We start from the raw sequence: 17731 nt of genomic DNA on the forward strand, positions 1-17731 counted from the left end.
TCACTTTCTGGCAGCACAACAATGGAACAGATTACCTCTGGCGCTCCGGCTGGAAACCTCCGAGTTGGCTTTTCGTAAAGAGCTGAAAACCTATTTATTTCCCAGGGGTTAAGCCAGAGAGGTTTTATGGGGAATGGGGTATGAGGGCAAGGGAGGATGTGTTAGGCAGGTGCCATAGTGCGGGGACAGTAACCAGGCGCTTTAGCTCAGATTATTATTATTATTATTATTATTATTATTATTATTATTATGTGGGTAAGGGAGGGGCGACTCCCGGGGGCGCAGGTCCGGAGGATTCCGGGAACTAGCACCGCAACAACAGATGGAAGTGAGGTCGAGGACCTCAGCAGCGACATGCGCCGTGACTTACCATGACCTACCAGAGCGAGGAGAATGACGCACCTGGGAACCAGAGGGCAACCAATGCCGCAAATGGAACCCACTACCAGAGGGACCTGCCGCCGATGAGGAGGCCAGGGGCAGAGACGACTCAGACAGCGACAGACTAGCTGAAAACAGCTTCAACCTGCACTCCCGCCGGGACTTCGGCTTCTGTGTTGGCAGGCGTCGCAATCCGTCGAGTCGTGGTGTTCGCCCAGACACCACATACAGATAAGGTGTGGGTCCGTCGCGGACATTTGCCGCGAACAGGAGGTACACGTTTTAAAGCCCGAAGGCATCTTACACTGTTCCAGAGGCAAAGCGTCAAAAAAGGGCTTAAAAACAGGCCAGAGGAACCGCTTTGCACGCAGAAAAGCAGGAAACTGACATCAGCGCACCGGGAGGGACTTATTTGACCTCGCTGACGTCACGTCCGTGGACGTCAGGGTGGGGTCGTGAGGCGCCGTCCCCAGGCGTGCAGAGGTGCTGCTGCAAAAATGTTCTGGATCCAGTCTGACACCTTGGGATATTCTAAGTTAACCGAGGATAGCACAGTGGGCGGGGCTGCAACAGACGTGCGAGGTACTACGGAGGTAGTGAGCGCGACGGACGTTGGCTGTCAGAAGCAGCAAAGGGGTTAAGGAATCTGCGGCTAGATGTCTATCAGATGCCTAAACCCAATTGGCATCTCTGGCCACAGGTCAGCCCCTGGTAAATGGTACCACAGGTACCAAGGGCACTGTGACCAAAGAAGGACTCTAGGGCTAGAGCAACTATTGTGCCACCCTCAGAGGTCCTGTACCATTACACTCACACACTGCCTTTGCAGGCTGCGTGTTTTGGTGCAGAACAAAGTGAAGAGTCAACATGACACTTTTCTGTGTGCCATGCCTACAACCCACTGCCCTGGCATAGGTTAGACACCCCTCCAGCTGGGTGTACTATACAATTGGTGAGGGTATATGTGCATGAGCCCTGTGCCCCTACAGTGTCCAAGTCTATTCTTAGATATTGTAAGTGCAGTGCTGCCATTAAGAGTATATGGTGCTGGGAGTTTGTCATCATGAACTCCACAGCACCATAATGGCTACACTGAAAACTGAGAAGTTTGGCATCCAACTTCCTAGCACATTAAACCCACACGGATGACAAAGTGGGATTTATTAAAAATGCACACAAAGGGCATCTGAGAGATGCCCCCTGAAAATTAACCTGCCACTAGTGTCCAGACATGTTTCTGGACCCCTGGGTCGAGAGCCTGCTGCGCTCTGGGGCCTGAAACAATGCACACACTGGGACGAGGTGCCAAGCCTCCTCCCCTAGGATGGGCAGGGTTCACAAAGGGGAAGCTTCAAAGGCTTGCCGCCATTGTGAGCTTTCCCAGGCCACTTTCTTCTCCCAGCAACTGGTCCCCACTTTGGGCGGATGAATTGGCGGAAAAAACAAGTGGGGGAAGAGATTAGCGCACACCTCTGCCAACTCCACCCTTCAGGTGGGGGAGGAGAGGTGTAGCACAACTCTTGGTCCACCCAATCTTGAAGATGGAGGTACTCAGCCAACCAGGGACAGGCTCGTGTCCCTCCCTCCCACTGAAGTGGTAGCATAATAGGGGGTGTACCCACCCCAGGGAAGGGACCCATTGGTCCCTACCTTTTACCTACCTGTAACGCCCCCACATCTAGTATTTAGGGACATCCCTGAACCTTGCTTCCGCAGACAAGAACCTGCAAGAAGGACCGAATAGCGTGCAGCAGCTAACAAGAGGCAGACACCCACTGACTTGGCCCCAGCCCTACCGACCTGTCTCCCCCTCGAGCCTGCTCCTGCAAAATCCCAGTGTGATCTGCAGCCAGCAACCTCGAAAACCCCGGAAGACCTTCCTGACTTCAATTACAAAGACATTGCCTCCTGTGAACACTGGATTTGTTCATTTGCAACATCTGGCTACGGCCGGACACCGCGGATCTGCCTCACTCTGCACCCACATCCCACGGCCAGAGCTCGAGTGGGCAAACACCACAAGAAGGTTACCCCAGCGATCCTGACCCAAGATCCTGCGACCCAAGATCCTGCAACCCCTGACAAGCCTCAAGCCGACACCTGCAGCCTAAATCCAGAAGGTCCCCCCAAAGGCGACAAGGAGCTGGTAAAAAGATCAGTCCCTAAAAGGCACCCCTGCACCAGACGCCGCACAGCTTTGTGTGCCCAAACCGATGATGCCTAACCAACCCTTAACTTCCTAACTTACCTCTCGAAGTGGTGGTCACATCCAGAAGACCTTCGTCCCAAAGCCTGCAGTGCCTTCGCAAACTGGAGGTTCCCCATTGAAACCAACAGGGAGCCCTACGGCGAAACAGCACTCTGCACCCAGCCGCCCTAGTGCCGTTGAGGGTGCACCTCTGGTGCTACTTTGTTTCCCCATTTGCCCAGAGCTCAAGTCCAGGAGCTTTGCTCCCACAGCAGAGTGGCTTGCTAGCCAGCACCCACCAACCAGAGGCACCCTATCCTCCATTGGATAACATTGGGCCGCTGAGGGTGTATAACGAGAGTGCACCCTTGACCCTGGTGGAACCCTTGTTCTAAACCCAGAAGTTCAACACCAAAGACAGATTACTTACCTGGTAACCGTTAACTTGATTTGTCTCCATATGAACCTATTGACTGTTTCAAGTGTGGAGTTGATTTGTATGGAAACAATTGTGCAAAACTGAATTTACTTACCTTTTCTGTAGGAAATGTCCCAGTGTGATATCTAGGTATATCACCATGAGTAGAAAAAGTAATCTCAAAAGTAACGTAAAAGTAACTTGCCTGTAATTCTCATTAAAAAACCTTTACAAAGTATATGTACAGCATTTCACAGTATTGCATAACCAGTAATTCAAACTGTAACCACACAATTGCATTTCAAACTGTATATATTTACTGCCAAGTATTTATCAACTTATCTGTGCTAGGCTTGCTTGGTTCTGGAAAATAAAATAAAGATTGTTTTTATACAAAAAACAATTGGTCTGAAGTTCAGTCTGAGTGTGTGAATTTATTTGCTCACTGAGTGTGTACAACAAATGCTTAACACTGTCCTCTGATCCTGCCTTACTGTTCGACCACACTACCACAAGTAGAGAGTGAGGTGCTATCTACCTTTATCTCTGCCTACCTTTGGGGATCCACCGGATACTGTGCACACTACACCTCACTTTGGTGTAGTATATACAGAGCCAGCTTCCTACACCACCTGAATAGGTTTTTGGGGGCCTTTAGAAGACAGTTTTTATCCTTTGACTGATCCATCTTTCCCTGGGAAGGGGTGGGGTGGCATCCCCACCAGATGGAGTTTTGTTCACCCTTGTCTTGAGTCAGTGGTCTGCCTTCGTCCCAAACTCGAGGAGAAAGTGGAGCTAGGTCTATAAGGTACTGATTTAATTTCTCAGGAACACATTACTCAATAGATACTCTTTTATGATGAGATTATAAAGTTCTTCCTAATCTTGCACATTGTTTACTTTCAAGCCCCACCTAGTGTTTTCACTGAAAAGTCTACAAAATCTATCTAGGGTGGACTCTAGGTTTTTCTTTTCTCCTGGATCCTGTATTCTTCAGGTGTTCAGAATCCAAAGCCCTCAATCAGGGTCTCCTTCGGGAGGTCATAGGGCTCAGCATCTGCCTCATTCAGTGAGCCTATTCCTACATTTTCTTGAGATCAGCTCCCAGAGAAGAGAGCTCCTTCTTGTTGAGCTAACTAAATTTACAAGCCCTCTCAAAGGGTGTAAACCATTTGGTGATATCATCACCCTCTGTGTTTGAGGACAACCCCTCAAAGAATTTTAGGGTTGAAAGCTTAAACATTCTCCCGTTTATAATTTTGCTGCCACCAGAGGTAGGTCCTAGGCCACACTCAGATCTTTCCTTTCCTATAGCTAAGAGTTTAGCCTCTAATACCATCCTCTTGGCTAGTTTTTGAAGATCTGCATACTCACTATCAATATCTTCTTCGGTATTACCAGTAGTACTCCCAGTGGTATTGCTTTCTGAGGGATTGTTGCTGGTATTGTCATATACTTCATCCACTTCAGCATCTTCTGCCCTTTCTCCATGAGGTTTTTCCCCCTTAAACCATGGTCCTAGCATTTTCTGCAAACAACTATAGCAGATGTGCCTTCATTGGTCTAGGCCCCATGGTGAAGTTCCATGCTTTGCAAAGGGTCTTAAGTCTATCCAACGTAAGGTTCTTGTAGGACCCCAGGTGGAGCTCCTGGGAACAACCTGCTGCATCAATCATGGTTTTAAAGTCAATGGGATCTTTTTAGAAACTAAAGGAAAATGCTAAGTCCTTTCTAAAGGTCTAAACAATTCAAATACTTTAAAAATACTAAACAATTTTACTGTGGGACTTAACAAGTTACTTACCTTTGGTAACGCATCATCTGGTAGAGACTATCTAGCTGCAGATTCCTTAACTTACCTTTGAATTTCCCAGGAGTCAGGTTAGATCGAAAACTTTTGCTGAGCAATACCCCTTGCTCGCGCAGTTGGGTGGCTCCATTCAGCTCAGCGGGACGTCGTCGGCATCATTAGTTATGACGCGGAGGTACCTACATAGCACCATCCAGGTGAGCGGACGTCAGTACTTTGTTTTTTCCATGCCAGAGGCGCAGAGCGTCAAAGTAACTAACAATCATGTGCAAAACTAGGGCCCTGGAAAGGGGAGTAACCCTACACCTACAATATTAGTCCGCAAAGCGGGAATACGTTGGTTGGAACCCTAAGGAATCTGCAGCCATATAAGAGTCTCTACCAGAAAATGTGGTATAGAAGGTAAGTAACTTGTTCATCTGATAGAAACTACTAGCTGCAGATTCCTTTCCTTTAAATTAGATACCCAAGCCATACCATCCTGGCGGTGGGCTTTGGGCTAATACCTTAAACTAGAAAGTCCTGTAGGACAGAGTGGGGAAAATGCCCATCCCTGCGAACCAGACTGTCCAGGCAATAGTGTTTTGCAAACGTGGGCAAAGATGCCCACATTGCTGCCTGAGAGAGGTCCAAGATTTGGACACCCAGAACCAAGGCAGTAGTTGCAGCCTTTCACCTGGTGGAATAGGCCCTTAATCCCTCAGAGGGGCTGCTTTTTTGCCAGGGCATAACAGATTTTAATGCAGAGAACATCCCAGCGAGAGAGGGTCCTTTTCTGAATTGCCCTTCCTTTCTTCCCTCCCACATACCCCACAAAGAGTTGGTCATACACCCGGAACTCTTGTGTGGCCAGTCAGTGGAGACACTCCTCCTCTTTAGAGAGATGTGGGGGAGCAAAGAAGGTGGGCAACTTGATGGATTGACCCAGATGGAATGGGGACACGACCTTTGGTAAAAATGAAGCCCTGGTGCAAAGCACCACTTTGTCTGTCAAAGACATCAGATGGAAGGGTGTGAAAGATAACGCCTGTCACTCACTTACCCTCTGGCCACTAAAAAGGTTTTGATGGTCAATAGCTGGAGGGGACAGTTATGTAAAGGCTTGAAGGGAGCACACGCTAAGTAGGTGAGAACTAAATTAAGGTCCCACTGTGGCATAACCAAGGGCGTTGGTGGAAACAAGTGAGCCAACCCTTTTAGAAATCTATGTACAATATGAGACTTAAAGTGAGAAGGCCGGCCTGGAAGCCGCAAAAAAGCAGACAGAACAGAAAGTTAACACTTGAGAGTTCCAAGGCAGAGCCCTGCTGGGCAAGGGTCAGAATAAATCAAAGAACAGTGGAAAGAGAAGCAGAAAGAAGGTCAGTAGACCTTTCTGTACAGCATAATACAAATTTCTGTCAATAGCAGGCGTATACCGTTTTAGTGGAGGGTCACATAGGTGCCAAAATAACGTTACATACTTTAGGAGGAAGGTCAAAAGCTATCAATTGCCGCCACACAAGCTCCACGCATGGAGGTTCGAGTGCAGAACCCTCCCCTTCTGCTGCAACAGAAGATCCTCCCGAATGGGCAGCCTGATCAGAGGATCGAAGCTCATCTTCAGAATCTCTGGACATCACAGTCCTCACCCAGTCCAGAGCCACAAGAACGACTAGGGCCTGGTTGCTCCTGAGCTTCTTCAGAACCCTGGGCAGAAGTGGTATGGGCGGAAATGTGTACAGCAGGCCAGAGCTCCACTCGCGACGAATGGGGTCGTCGAGTGATAGCCGCCGTGGAAACTCCAGTTCGCAGTATTGCTGACACTTCGCGTTCTCTTCAGAGTTAAACAAAACTAATCAAGGTACTCTCCACTGCTGACGGAGACCTTGTGCCACCTCTGACTGGAGACGCCATTCGTGATCCGCTAGGCATTGACGGCTGAGGTTGTACACCCTGGCGTTCGGAGAACCTGCCAGATGTTGAACCACCAGTGTTATGCCCTGCTGTTCCAGCCATGTCCAAAGACGCAGGGCCTCTATACTAAGGGCTCACGACCCAAGCCACCCTGCTTGTTGCAGTGATACATGGTGGTGGGTGTGGTCATGAACTGCACTAGCATCCCCTTGAGAGAGGGAAGAAATGCTTTCATTACCAATCAAATCGCTCAGAGCTCCAACATATTTATGTGGAGCCCGGAGTACGCCAGAGACCAGGGTCCCCTGATCTCCCCCTCTTCCAGATGGCCGCCCCTTCCCAGAAGTGACGCATCTGTCACAACTGAGATCTGGTTGGGGGAAGGGAGAGGGGTCTGCCATGGACTCAATCGCGGTTCGTCAACTACCACTGCAGATCTCTAGCAGTCCCTTCCGAGATCTGGACCATGTCAGTGAGATTTCCTCAATGTCATACCCACTGGAACTTCAGGTCCCACTGCAGAGGCCGCATACGCTACCTGGCATGGTTTACCAACAGGATGTAGGAGGCCATGAGGCCCAACAGCCTCAGAGCCAGTCTCAACGAAATCCAGGATAGAGACGGAAACACTGGAATCATAACCTTAATTTCCTGGACTTGCTGCTCAGGAGGATAGCCCCGAAACTGCATTGTGTCCAGAACAGCTTGAATGAAAGAGAGCGTCTGAGAAGGAGTCAGGTGTTACCTCAGCACGTTTATAGAGAACCCCAGCAAATGCAGGAGGCTCGCAGTAGTCTGAAGGTGGGAGACGACAGCCTGGGGCGAGGACGCCTTCAACAGCCAGTCCTTGAGGTAGGGGAAGACTGACACCCCTAACCTAAGCAGATAAGCTGCGACCACTGCCATCACGTTGGTGAACACTGGTAAGGCCGAAGGCGAACACAGTAAACTGAAAGTGCTCATGGCCTACCTTGAACCGTAGGTAACGCCTGTGGTTCGGCAGGATGGGGATGTGAAGATTTGCATCCTGCAGGTCCAATGGTACCATCCAGTCTTCTTGGTCTAGAGCAGACAAGACATGAGCTAGAGTGAGCATCTTGAACTTCTCCTTCTTGAGGAAGAGGCTGACAGTCCGAAGGTCTAAAATGGGCTGCAACCCTTTGTTCTTCTACAGAACCAGAAAGTAGAGGGAATAACAACCACTGCCTACTTCTGAAACTGGGACCCTTTCTATAGCTCCCTTGGCCAAGAAAGCTGTAACTTCCTCCAAGAGCAAGTTCAGATGATCCTCAGTCAGCCGTTCTTGATTTGGCAGAATGGGAGGAGAAAAAGAAAAGAAAAGCAGAGAATAGCCCTTGTAAATGATCTGCAAGACCCACTTGTCCGATGTTATGGATTTCTGGGGGATCTGGGTGGGGGGAGGGGGAAGGGGAAGAGAATGATATTGAATATGCTACTTACCAGTATGCATCTGTTCTTGGCATGTAGGGCTGCTGACATTCATATCTGTGCATAGATCGCCGCCTAGTGTTGGGTCCGGATGATCGCACATTGTTGTCCTGGAAGAGTCTTCCAAGTATCACAAGATAGGTGGCTCCTCCCCTGGACTACAGTGCGCATGGGCATGGACTCCATCCCCAGATTGTTTTTAGCCATTGTGGCAAAGATGGAGTGTAACACCGTGAGTGATGACCATGCTAAGAGTGATTCTGAGTGCTGCAGCCGCTACAAGCGCCGGGGATGAGGGCGGGCGATATGAATGTCAGCAGCCCTACATGCCAAGAACAGATGCATACTGGTAAGTAGCATATTCAGTTCGAGGCATGTGGGCTGCTGAATTCATATCTGTGCATAGACTATATAGCAGTCCCTCCATTCGCGACGGCCGCCTGTGCCAGCTGCAGCAGTTTGACAAAGTGTTTTTAGAACAGCCTGCCCTACAGCTGCCTGCTGTTTGGAGTGCACATCTACACAGTAGTGTTTCGTAAATGTGTGTGTGGTAGACCATGTGGCTGCTCTACATAGGTCTTTCAAAGGAATATTTCCAAGGAAAGCCATGGAGGCCCCCAACTTTCGGGTGGACTGGGCCCGTGGGGGGACCGTTAAAGTGCGCTTGGCTTTTTGATAGCAAATTTGAATGCACTTAACGATCCACCTGGCTATACCTGCTTTGGAAATGGGGTTGCCTTTGTGTTGTGGCGAAAAGGCAACAAATAGTTGTTTTGTTTTCCGAAAATCTTTGGTCCTATCAATGTAGTACATTAAGGCTATTTTGACGTCAAGTGTGTGGAGCATTCTCTCCGCCACTGACTCAGGATTTTGGAAGAACACAGGCAGTTCTATAGTCTGATTGATATGGAATTGTGAAACCACCTTAGGAAGAAACCTAGGGTTAGTGCGAAGCACCACCCTGCTGGAGTGAATTTGTATGAATGGCTCTTGGATAGTTAGTGCCTGGAGATCACTAACGCGTCACAGCGATGTAATCGCTATCAGGAAAGCCACTTTCCATGTTAAGAACTGAATCTTGCATGAATGTAGAGGCTCAAAAGGTGGACCCATTAGTCTGGTGAGGACAACATTTAGGTTCCATTCAGGAGCCGGTGGGGTCCGGGGAGGAATGACTCGTTTGAGTCCTTCCAGAAAAGCTTTGATGGCAGGCACTCTGAAGTGAGAGATGCTGCCTGTTTTGTAGATAAGCTGCTATTGCGGACAAATGTATACGAATGGAAGCATAGGCCAGATTGCATTTGTATAGATGTAACCGATAACAAATGATGTTGTGAGTAGACGCGTCTAGCGGGTTGATGTTGTGGTCTGCACAATAAATGACAAACCGTTTCCATTTTGCTGCATAGCATGCTCTGGTGGTGGGCCTCCTTGCCTCTCTTATGATATCCATACAGTTGGGAGGCAAGTTGAGGTAGCCAAATTATAAGACCTCAGGAACCAGATCGCCAGGTTGAGCTGTTGCGGATCTGGGTGCTGAATGTCGCCATGGCTCTGCGTCAAAAGCCTGGGTGTGAGGTGCAGCCTTTGATGCGGTACAACGGATAGTTCTAGAAACGTGGTGTACCATGGTTGGCGTGCCCACGTCGGAGTAACTAGGATTAGTGTCATAGAGTGTTGCTTCAGCTTGCGTGACACCAGCGGTATTAGAGGTGCTGGGGGGGAAAGCGTACGCAAATATGCCTGACCAGTTCATCCATATCGCATTGCCCTGCGACTGTGGTTGTGGGAACCTGGCGGAAAAGCTTTGGCGTTTTCCTTTGTGGCTAACAGGTCTATCTCTGGATGACCCCACTGCTGGAAGTACGGGTGGAGTACTGATGGATGTATCTCCCACTCGTGCATTTGGTGGCTGTACCTGCTGAGCAGGTCCGCCATCTGATTGTCTTTGCCCGGGAGGTGTTCCGCCATGAGGAAGATGTTCCTCTGAATGGCCCACTTCCACATGTTCTGAGCCAGATGAGACAACTGTGGAGAGTGTGTACCTCCCTGCTTCTGAATGTAGTACATGGCTGTCATGTTGTCCGTCCGGATCAACACGACCTGGTTGCACAGATGTACTTTGAATGCTTTCATTGCCATGAAGATAGCCATCAGTTGTAGAAGGTTGATGTGCATCTTCTTTTGCTGCGTTGTCCATAGTACTTGCACTGTGTAGAGGAGTACATGAGCTCCCCATCCCCGGAGAGATGCGTCAGTTGTCAGAATGATCTGTGGCACAGGCTCCCGGAACGGTCGTCCCCTGCAAAGGTTTTGTGGATTCCACCAATGCAGAGAGTTGTATGCACGACCGGTTACCAACACTAGGTCTTTCAACTGTCCGTGAGCCTGATTCCACTGACGTGCTGAGCACTCCTGCAGCGGACGCATATGTAGTCTCGCGTGCGGGACTATGAACATGCAGGAGGCCATCATGCCTATCAACTGCATGAACACTCGTGCCGGAAGAGAGTGTTGCGGTCTGAATTTTTGTATCAGCAATTGAATGCAGTTGATCCTCACTGAATTTGGCTGCCAGAGTGTCTATTGTCGCGCCCAGATACTGTCGTACGTGGGCGGGCTGAAGGTTGGACTTTGGGTAATTCAGTGAGAATCTCAGATCGTGAAATAGGTGAATGGTGTGGGACATGTGGGCGGCACACTGCTCGGCCGACTTTGCTTGGATAAGCCAGTCGTCCAGATAAGGGTAGACGTGAATATTCTGTCTCCGTAGGTGTGCAGCCACTGTCGTCAGGCACTTTGTAAACACCCTGGGTGCTGTCGTTACTCCGAAAGGGAGGACCTTGAATTGGTAGTGCTGATTCTGAATGGTGAATCTGAGGTATTTTCTGTGTGACGGGTGTAGCGGAATATGAAAGTATGCATCCTTCAGATCTAATGTTGCGAGGAAATCTCCCTGACTGAACAACGGTAGGACCTGCTGCAGTGTTAGCATGTGAAAGTGTTCTGATAGAATGTACTGGTATAGGGGTCTGAGGTCCAGTATGGTTCCGAGGGACCCGTCCTTTTTTGGGATTAAGAAGTACAGAGAGTACACTCCTGTACCTCTTTCTTCCACAGGCACGAGTTCGATTGCCCCTTTTTGCAGCATGACTATTACCTCCTGCTGCAATAAGTGCAAATGCTCTGTGGACATAGGACGGTGTCTTGGGGGTATGTTGGGTGGAGTGGATGTCAACTCCAGACAATACCCGTACTGGATAAGCTTCCTAACCCACCTGTCTGTGGTGATGGATTTCCAGACCGGCAGGAACTGTTGTAGTCTCCAACCGACCGGTGTTGTATGGTCGGGGGCAGTGACAAGGAGTCACTGTTTGTTAGTGGCGGAGGATCTGGAGCCGTTTCTACGACCTCTGCCCATGGCGATGTTTCCACGATAGCCACCTCTATTTTGTTTGGTGTATGTGGTTTGCGTACCACCTTTATTGTACTGTGTTTGCTGGGACAGCAGGCCTCTGGAAACTCCTCTATTACTTGAGCGACGAAAAGAACCACCCCTGAACTGCTGCGACTGGAGAGCCCCCATAGACTTTGCAGTTTGTGTCCTTTTTGATTTTTTCCAAGGTGGTGTCCACCTCTGGGCCAAATAAATGATCAGGGTTTACAGGCTGATTTAGTATGGTGGTCTGTATCTCTGGCTTGAACCCGGAGATTCTGAGCCAGGCATGTCGCCTCAACATCACACTTGTGTTAATGGCTCTGGCCGCGTTGTCTGCTGCGTCCAGTGCACACTTGATAGAAGCATTTGATATGAGCTTCCCTTCCTGTATGAGCATCTCTGCTGCCTCCTTATATTCATCTGGCAGGTGTTGTAACAGGGTCTCAAGTGTATCGTAAAGGGCCCTGTCATATCTGGCTAAGAGTGCCTGAGTGTTTGAAATGCGCCAGATATTGGCCGCTTGAGCTGCCACCCTTTTCCCTGATGCTTTTATCACTTTCGATTCTTTGTCAGGGGGAGGAGCATCACCCGTTGTTTGAGAGTTCGTCCTCTTCCAGGCATTGGAAACAACCAGAGAGTCCAACGGCAACTGTCCCTTAATGTAGGTAGGGCCCCCAGGCGCCGGTTTGTACTTCTTTTCAATTCTGAGGTTTATCACCCTGGCCCTTGTGGGCTCTTTAAATATGTCTCCAGCATGTTTTAAGACACGCTTTAGCATTGGCAGAGTCTTGACAATTCTCTGTGAGGTGGAAAAGGTGTCAAACAGAAAATCCACTTCAATAGGGTCTGCATGGAGCTGGACATCATGATTTTTGGCTGCCCTTTCAATAAGTGCATTAAACGCCGCAGATTCTTCAGTAGGCGATGTTTTTACAGCATACACATGACTGTCCGGGGTAGTGTGTGGATCCCCTGGGTCAGCAGCGTCCGCCCAGGGTTCATTGTGATCTTCTGGATCAGTGTCCAAAGGATAGCTGTACTCCTCATTGTCACCTTCCCCTGTCTCCACATCAGAGTAAGTGGGCGAAACAGGAGCAGTGTCTTGGCCACGTGGAGATATAGGTTCGACAAGAACGGGTGTTGTAGTGGAATCCTTTATCTTTTTTAATGGGATTCTATATGACTGCATAGGCTGTTCCGGGGCGATCTTTCGTTTGTAAATTGAAAGTCTACCCGTGTCGGCATCGATGAATTGTTCCGACTGCTCTTCAAGCGAGGGTTGTCGATGCTTTGTGACCAGTACCGCAGTTGTGGGCTTTGGCCCCGTGGACACCTTCTACGCTTCGACGGCCATCTTAGGGGCGAAGGCCTTAGGTACCTCTTTCGGCGGCAGCGTGAACTACTGGGCGCCAGCGATTTTTGAGGTTTACTGGCAGGCTTTGGTGGTGGAGTATCCTTTGGTCCGACAGCCGAAGCCTTTTCCTTAATTCGCTTCAGCGATTCCGACACCTGCTTCGAGAAGGAGGCGGACGGCTGCGTCGACTCGACAGGTTCCTTCGAGCCACCGCCAGGCGTGGACTCTAGGTTTGTACCGCTTTTAGCCTTGTCTGTTCGACACGTAGGATCGAGAACCTTCTGAGCTCTGAGTCCTTTGTCTGTGTCGACGGTCTTAGAAGCCGATTTTTTCGGGTCGACGTCCTTGACCAGTTTTTTCGGTGTCCCAGTCTTCGGCTCGACACCCTTTAGCGACCTCACCGGGTCGATAACACCTTTATGCTTAGTCGGTGCCGATAGTTCAGAGGACTTCGAGCCGACCAAAGCAATACGCACTTTCGGTTTCGATTTCGCCTCTAGTGCTTTTGGTTGCGTAGACACCGAAGCATTCTCTTTCGGTTTTGATTTGACAACCCGTGGCTCCTTAGAAGTGTCCGAAGCCGGGCCCGAGGGCGAGGCTGTAGAACCCAGTGTAAGATCTTGGGTAAGGCCATGTGGCGATCCCTCGACCTGAGCCCTATTAAGTTTCTCGGCTCCAGTATCAACGTTAGCCCCATCATCGTCTCCTACCTAGTCGACGACGTCTTCAGTATTGACCATTTCAATATCAGTGTCGTAGCTGGAGTCGATCTCCGATGAGGGATCAGACAGGTTCTCTTGAACCTCCCGCTCTGCTCCCTCATCGTACTCGGCATCGAAGATGTTCACCGGTTCAGGTGCCGTCTGCTGGGCTTCCTTGCTCGCTGCGCGTCGAAGTCGAATAGTCTTCTTGGAGCGGAAATGAGAACAAGCCATACAGCTGGCTTCATCGTGATCCGGCAACAGGCACTTGTTGCACGTCGATGTGAGGATATTTCGAGTTGCACACGGGACATCTCTTGAACGGGCTCCGTTCCATGATAGTTCGCCGATAAGGCCTCTGGCGTCGACCGGGCCTTCAGTGCTGAAAAGCCACGCGGCTCCTCTGGATGTCCGGCTCGGGAACTGAGCTGGAACAGAACTGGGCACCGATCGCAAGACAATACCGACGATATACTAAAGTTTATCGATTCCGAACTTAAGTTAACAAATATGCATCCGAACCCAATGGCGGAAAAAAACAATCTGGGGATGGAGTCGATGCCCATGCGCACTGTAGTCCAGGGGAGGAGCCACCTATCTTCTGATACTTCGAAGACTCTTCCAAGACAACAATGTGCGATCATCCGGACCTAACATTAGGCAGCGATCTCTGCACAGATATGAATTCAGCAGCCCACATGCCTCGAACCGGATACTCTAGGCAAGTTGGAGCAGAGTGGTCTTGCAGATTCAGACTATGAGTGCTTGGAGGCTGTGGCTGTCGGGGCAGGGTGGCAAGACTATTTCGGACCTCCATTCCTGGGTCAGAATGTGCTGTGTTCCCGTCCATGCATGGCTTGGGAAGTCTGCACAGGACGGATGGCTGGGATAGGGCTGACGTGGCTGGAAACCCCTTCCATTGCCCGAATTTAGGAACAAGGTTTAAAGATCGGGACCATGGCCTGAATGTCATGGACTCCCCTTTGTGCGGAAAAGGTACAAACCAACCCATGTCCAGAATGGCTATGATGAAGAGGAGCGTCTGAGAGGGACCAGGTATTACTTTGGCAGGTTGATAGTGCACCCCAAAGATGACAGAAGGTTTGCAGTAGACTGGAAGCCACGGATGACTGCTGAGGCCAGTTGTAGAGGTAGGGGGAAGACTGGTAACCCCAGACCTTCAAAAGATGAGCAGTCACCACAGCCATCACTTATGAACACAACAGAGGGGCACTGGTAAGACTAAAGAGGAGCACAGCGAATTGGAAATGCTCCCATTTCACACAAATATGCAGGTAGCGCCAATGGTGCCGGTCGACGGGAATATGAAAACAGGCTGCGTTCGGTAGGTCCAACACCATCATTAAGTTTCCGGGGGTCGACGGCAGACAAGACCTGGGCCAGAATGAGCATCTTAAAATTCTCCTTTCTGAGGAAGGTGTAGAGAGGGTGCAGGTCTAAGATAGGTCGGAGACCTCCATCCTTTATGTTCACCAAAAAGAAGCGAGAATAGCACTTCCAGCTGCAAAATTGGGATGGTCCTCCATCAGTCATATAAGGGGGGGGGGGGGGAGGGGGGGGAGGAATGGAAGATGCAGCGGGAAGAAAGGTATGAGAAAGCAACCCACTTGTAGAGAAAGTACTGGGGCTCAATTGGCAGATTAGGTTAAAATATCGATACTCAAGTGAAGGATGAGATGACTAGAGGTTTGGGTCCGAAGGTGTAGCCTGTGAAGTTGTGCGATTTATTTTTTTACTCTGGTGCAAAAAAGGGGTCCTTCCAGGCAGCCAGTACTAGCTCATTGAAAGGCAGGGGCTCTAAAACTGGACTTTCAGCAGTGATTCTGCTGCTTTTTGGAACACTGAGGTAAATGAACAGACCTCGATTCTAAAGGGTAAGAAATGTCTCCCATCTTGAGGCGTGTGAAGGCCACTTTCATTTTGTAGGTCTAAGTAGAGGACAGCAGATGTATTGCACGTACACTAGTCATTTTTGACTATGCATCCATAGCCTTGGTTAGGTATTACCAGGGTATTGGGATTTGATCTGAAAGGTTCCCTCATCTATCCAAACCTGTGGACTCTAGGAGAGTGTCTAACAGGCATTAAAGAAGGCAAACACTTTTTTTCATTAGCCGCTCAAATATTATCTCCAGACTTCGACGCCGAGCTAAAATCAGTTTTGAGGACTGCACCAGTGACAGTCAGAGCGTACTGAAAGCACAACGGTTCACACAAAGGAAGGCAGGTTCTTCATTTGAAACAAACAGACCAGAACTTTGCGAGCCACTAAAAGTGGTGTAGGGGTCAGAGCGACTGGAATTGCAAATAATGCAGGGATGCGCCTAACCCTGGAGAATGGCCAGCGGGCATCAGACCATCAATTGAAAATGCCCAATACTGCCTACTGAAAGACCTCAACCTGATACTAGTCAACTGATTGAGTTGGGCACTTTGGCTTCAAGTTTTTGAGAACTTGAATAGACTTGCATGATAAGGAAGAGACCAGCATCAGGGAATGGCTTTTTCCAATGGTACCACGAGAAGGACTGTTTGTTCAATGAAGACTTCACCTTCCACCGATATTCCATGGAGAGGAGGGAGCCTGTGTGAACCAATAAATACTCAATGACAAGACATACAATCACTTGCATCCACTCACTTATCTTAGGAAAGCAACAGAGCTTGTAATAAAGTAGTGACCAAATTATAGAGCTTCAGATTTGAGAGCATTTAATGTAAGACAATGCCTCCACTGGAAACAAGTAAGGTACTACTTACCACTGGAAGACAACTTTGAAGTTATAGGAATCTGTGTTTAAAAATCACAGCATTTCATTGTGTGACTAAATTCTGCCCCTTTCACTGCTCTAGTGGATTAATTAGAAAAGAGAGCTGCTGCTTCAATTACAGTCCTTACCCGAGTCTGGAAGAGAATTAAGATCTGCACAGAGCACAAGCGGTATGGTTCCAACGGCTTCTCCTGATCCACCAGGCTTGAGTCTGCGAGAGGCTTCATCAACAATGTTCTTTACTTCTGATAGGAACATCATGGTCTGCACCAATTTCACATCGGAGTACTCAGGATCCCAATGCATATGAGCATTAGCTACAAGTATAAGCTGCTTATCCAGATCACTGCACGGCTTTCCAGCTATAGGTGCAAACAACAAATAAACATTGAGCACATTTACAAAAGCTCCAAAAGAATAAAGGGACTGTTTTAATCATTATTAGGTGTTTCGTTAAATAGCACAGAGGGAAATAAAGGCAAAGTGCATCCATAGTGTATTTCTGTTTTATGAAACAATAACCCATAATTGTACAGTTGATTACCAATCTAATCAACAGTTCAAGAGAGTGGTAAACAGGACTGCAACTGAAACATTTGGCAGTCAGGTGCAGCACCTTTCGCCTCATCAAGTGCACCACTTGTAAAGATGGAAAATTTGAAGTATCCATGTTACACAAGTAGTACAGCAAATTATTATATATTATATATGTCCGCTTAAAACCCCAATACGGTAACAATGAATTTTGCACACACAATTACAGGCGACAAAGTACACACAATTACAGGCAACAGATAAAAATCTGTAAGTGAAGGCAAAGTATATGTACTTTTTGGATGCTTAGAAAGATGAGCGAGCACTTTCCAACTTTCCATGGTTCATAAATTACATTAACCAAGGGTCCAACATGATAAAAATTATCACTCACTGAAAAACAGAGAGATTAGTGATGAACAAAATAGGGAATACAATTGTTGTTTTAACTCAGGTACCATACAATTAATTAGTGATAAGCATGCTAAGGTCCAACTGAATATCCAGGACTGCATTTTGCAATTCCAGACCCATCAGAATAAATGAATAATTTAAGATGGAAGGATTCCTAAATAATAATATGAACTGGAAGAATTTTAGATCTGTATATAAACGTATGTTATCTTACTTATGGATTAAGGTTGGAAATTAAAACTTGATGCACCTGCGCACATCCAGTGAACGTCAAACTCTATTCTCCTGAGGGTATTGAATTATGAAAAAATAAAGGGGTGAAGAATAACGGACCTGTTGAAATGAAAGCCTGAGG

General features: G+C 48.5%; 1 protein-coding gene across 1 annotated transcript in view; it reads right to left on the bottom strand.

The window, feature by feature from the left end:
* CNOT6 (CCR4-NOT transcription complex subunit 6) overlaps positions 1–17731 on the bottom strand; it is a gene marked incomplete at its 5' end in the record, with an annotated part of 237081 nt that overhangs the window by 154415 nt on the left and 64935 nt on the right. The window contains one exon of the mRNA XM_086949985.1: positions 16557–16790. Coding sequence (XP_086806111.1) covers positions 16557–16790 — 234 coding nt within the window. The remainder of the gene's footprint in view (positions 1–16556; positions 16791–17731) is intronic.

The sequence above is a fragment of the Lissotriton vulgaris genome, unplaced genomic scaffold (genome assembly GCF_964263255.1).
Source record: "Lissotriton vulgaris unplaced genomic scaffold, aLisVul1.2 SCAFFOLD_3061, whole genome shotgun sequence".
Lineage (NCBI taxonomy): Eukaryota > Metazoa > Chordata > Amphibia > Caudata > Salamandridae > Lissotriton > Lissotriton vulgaris.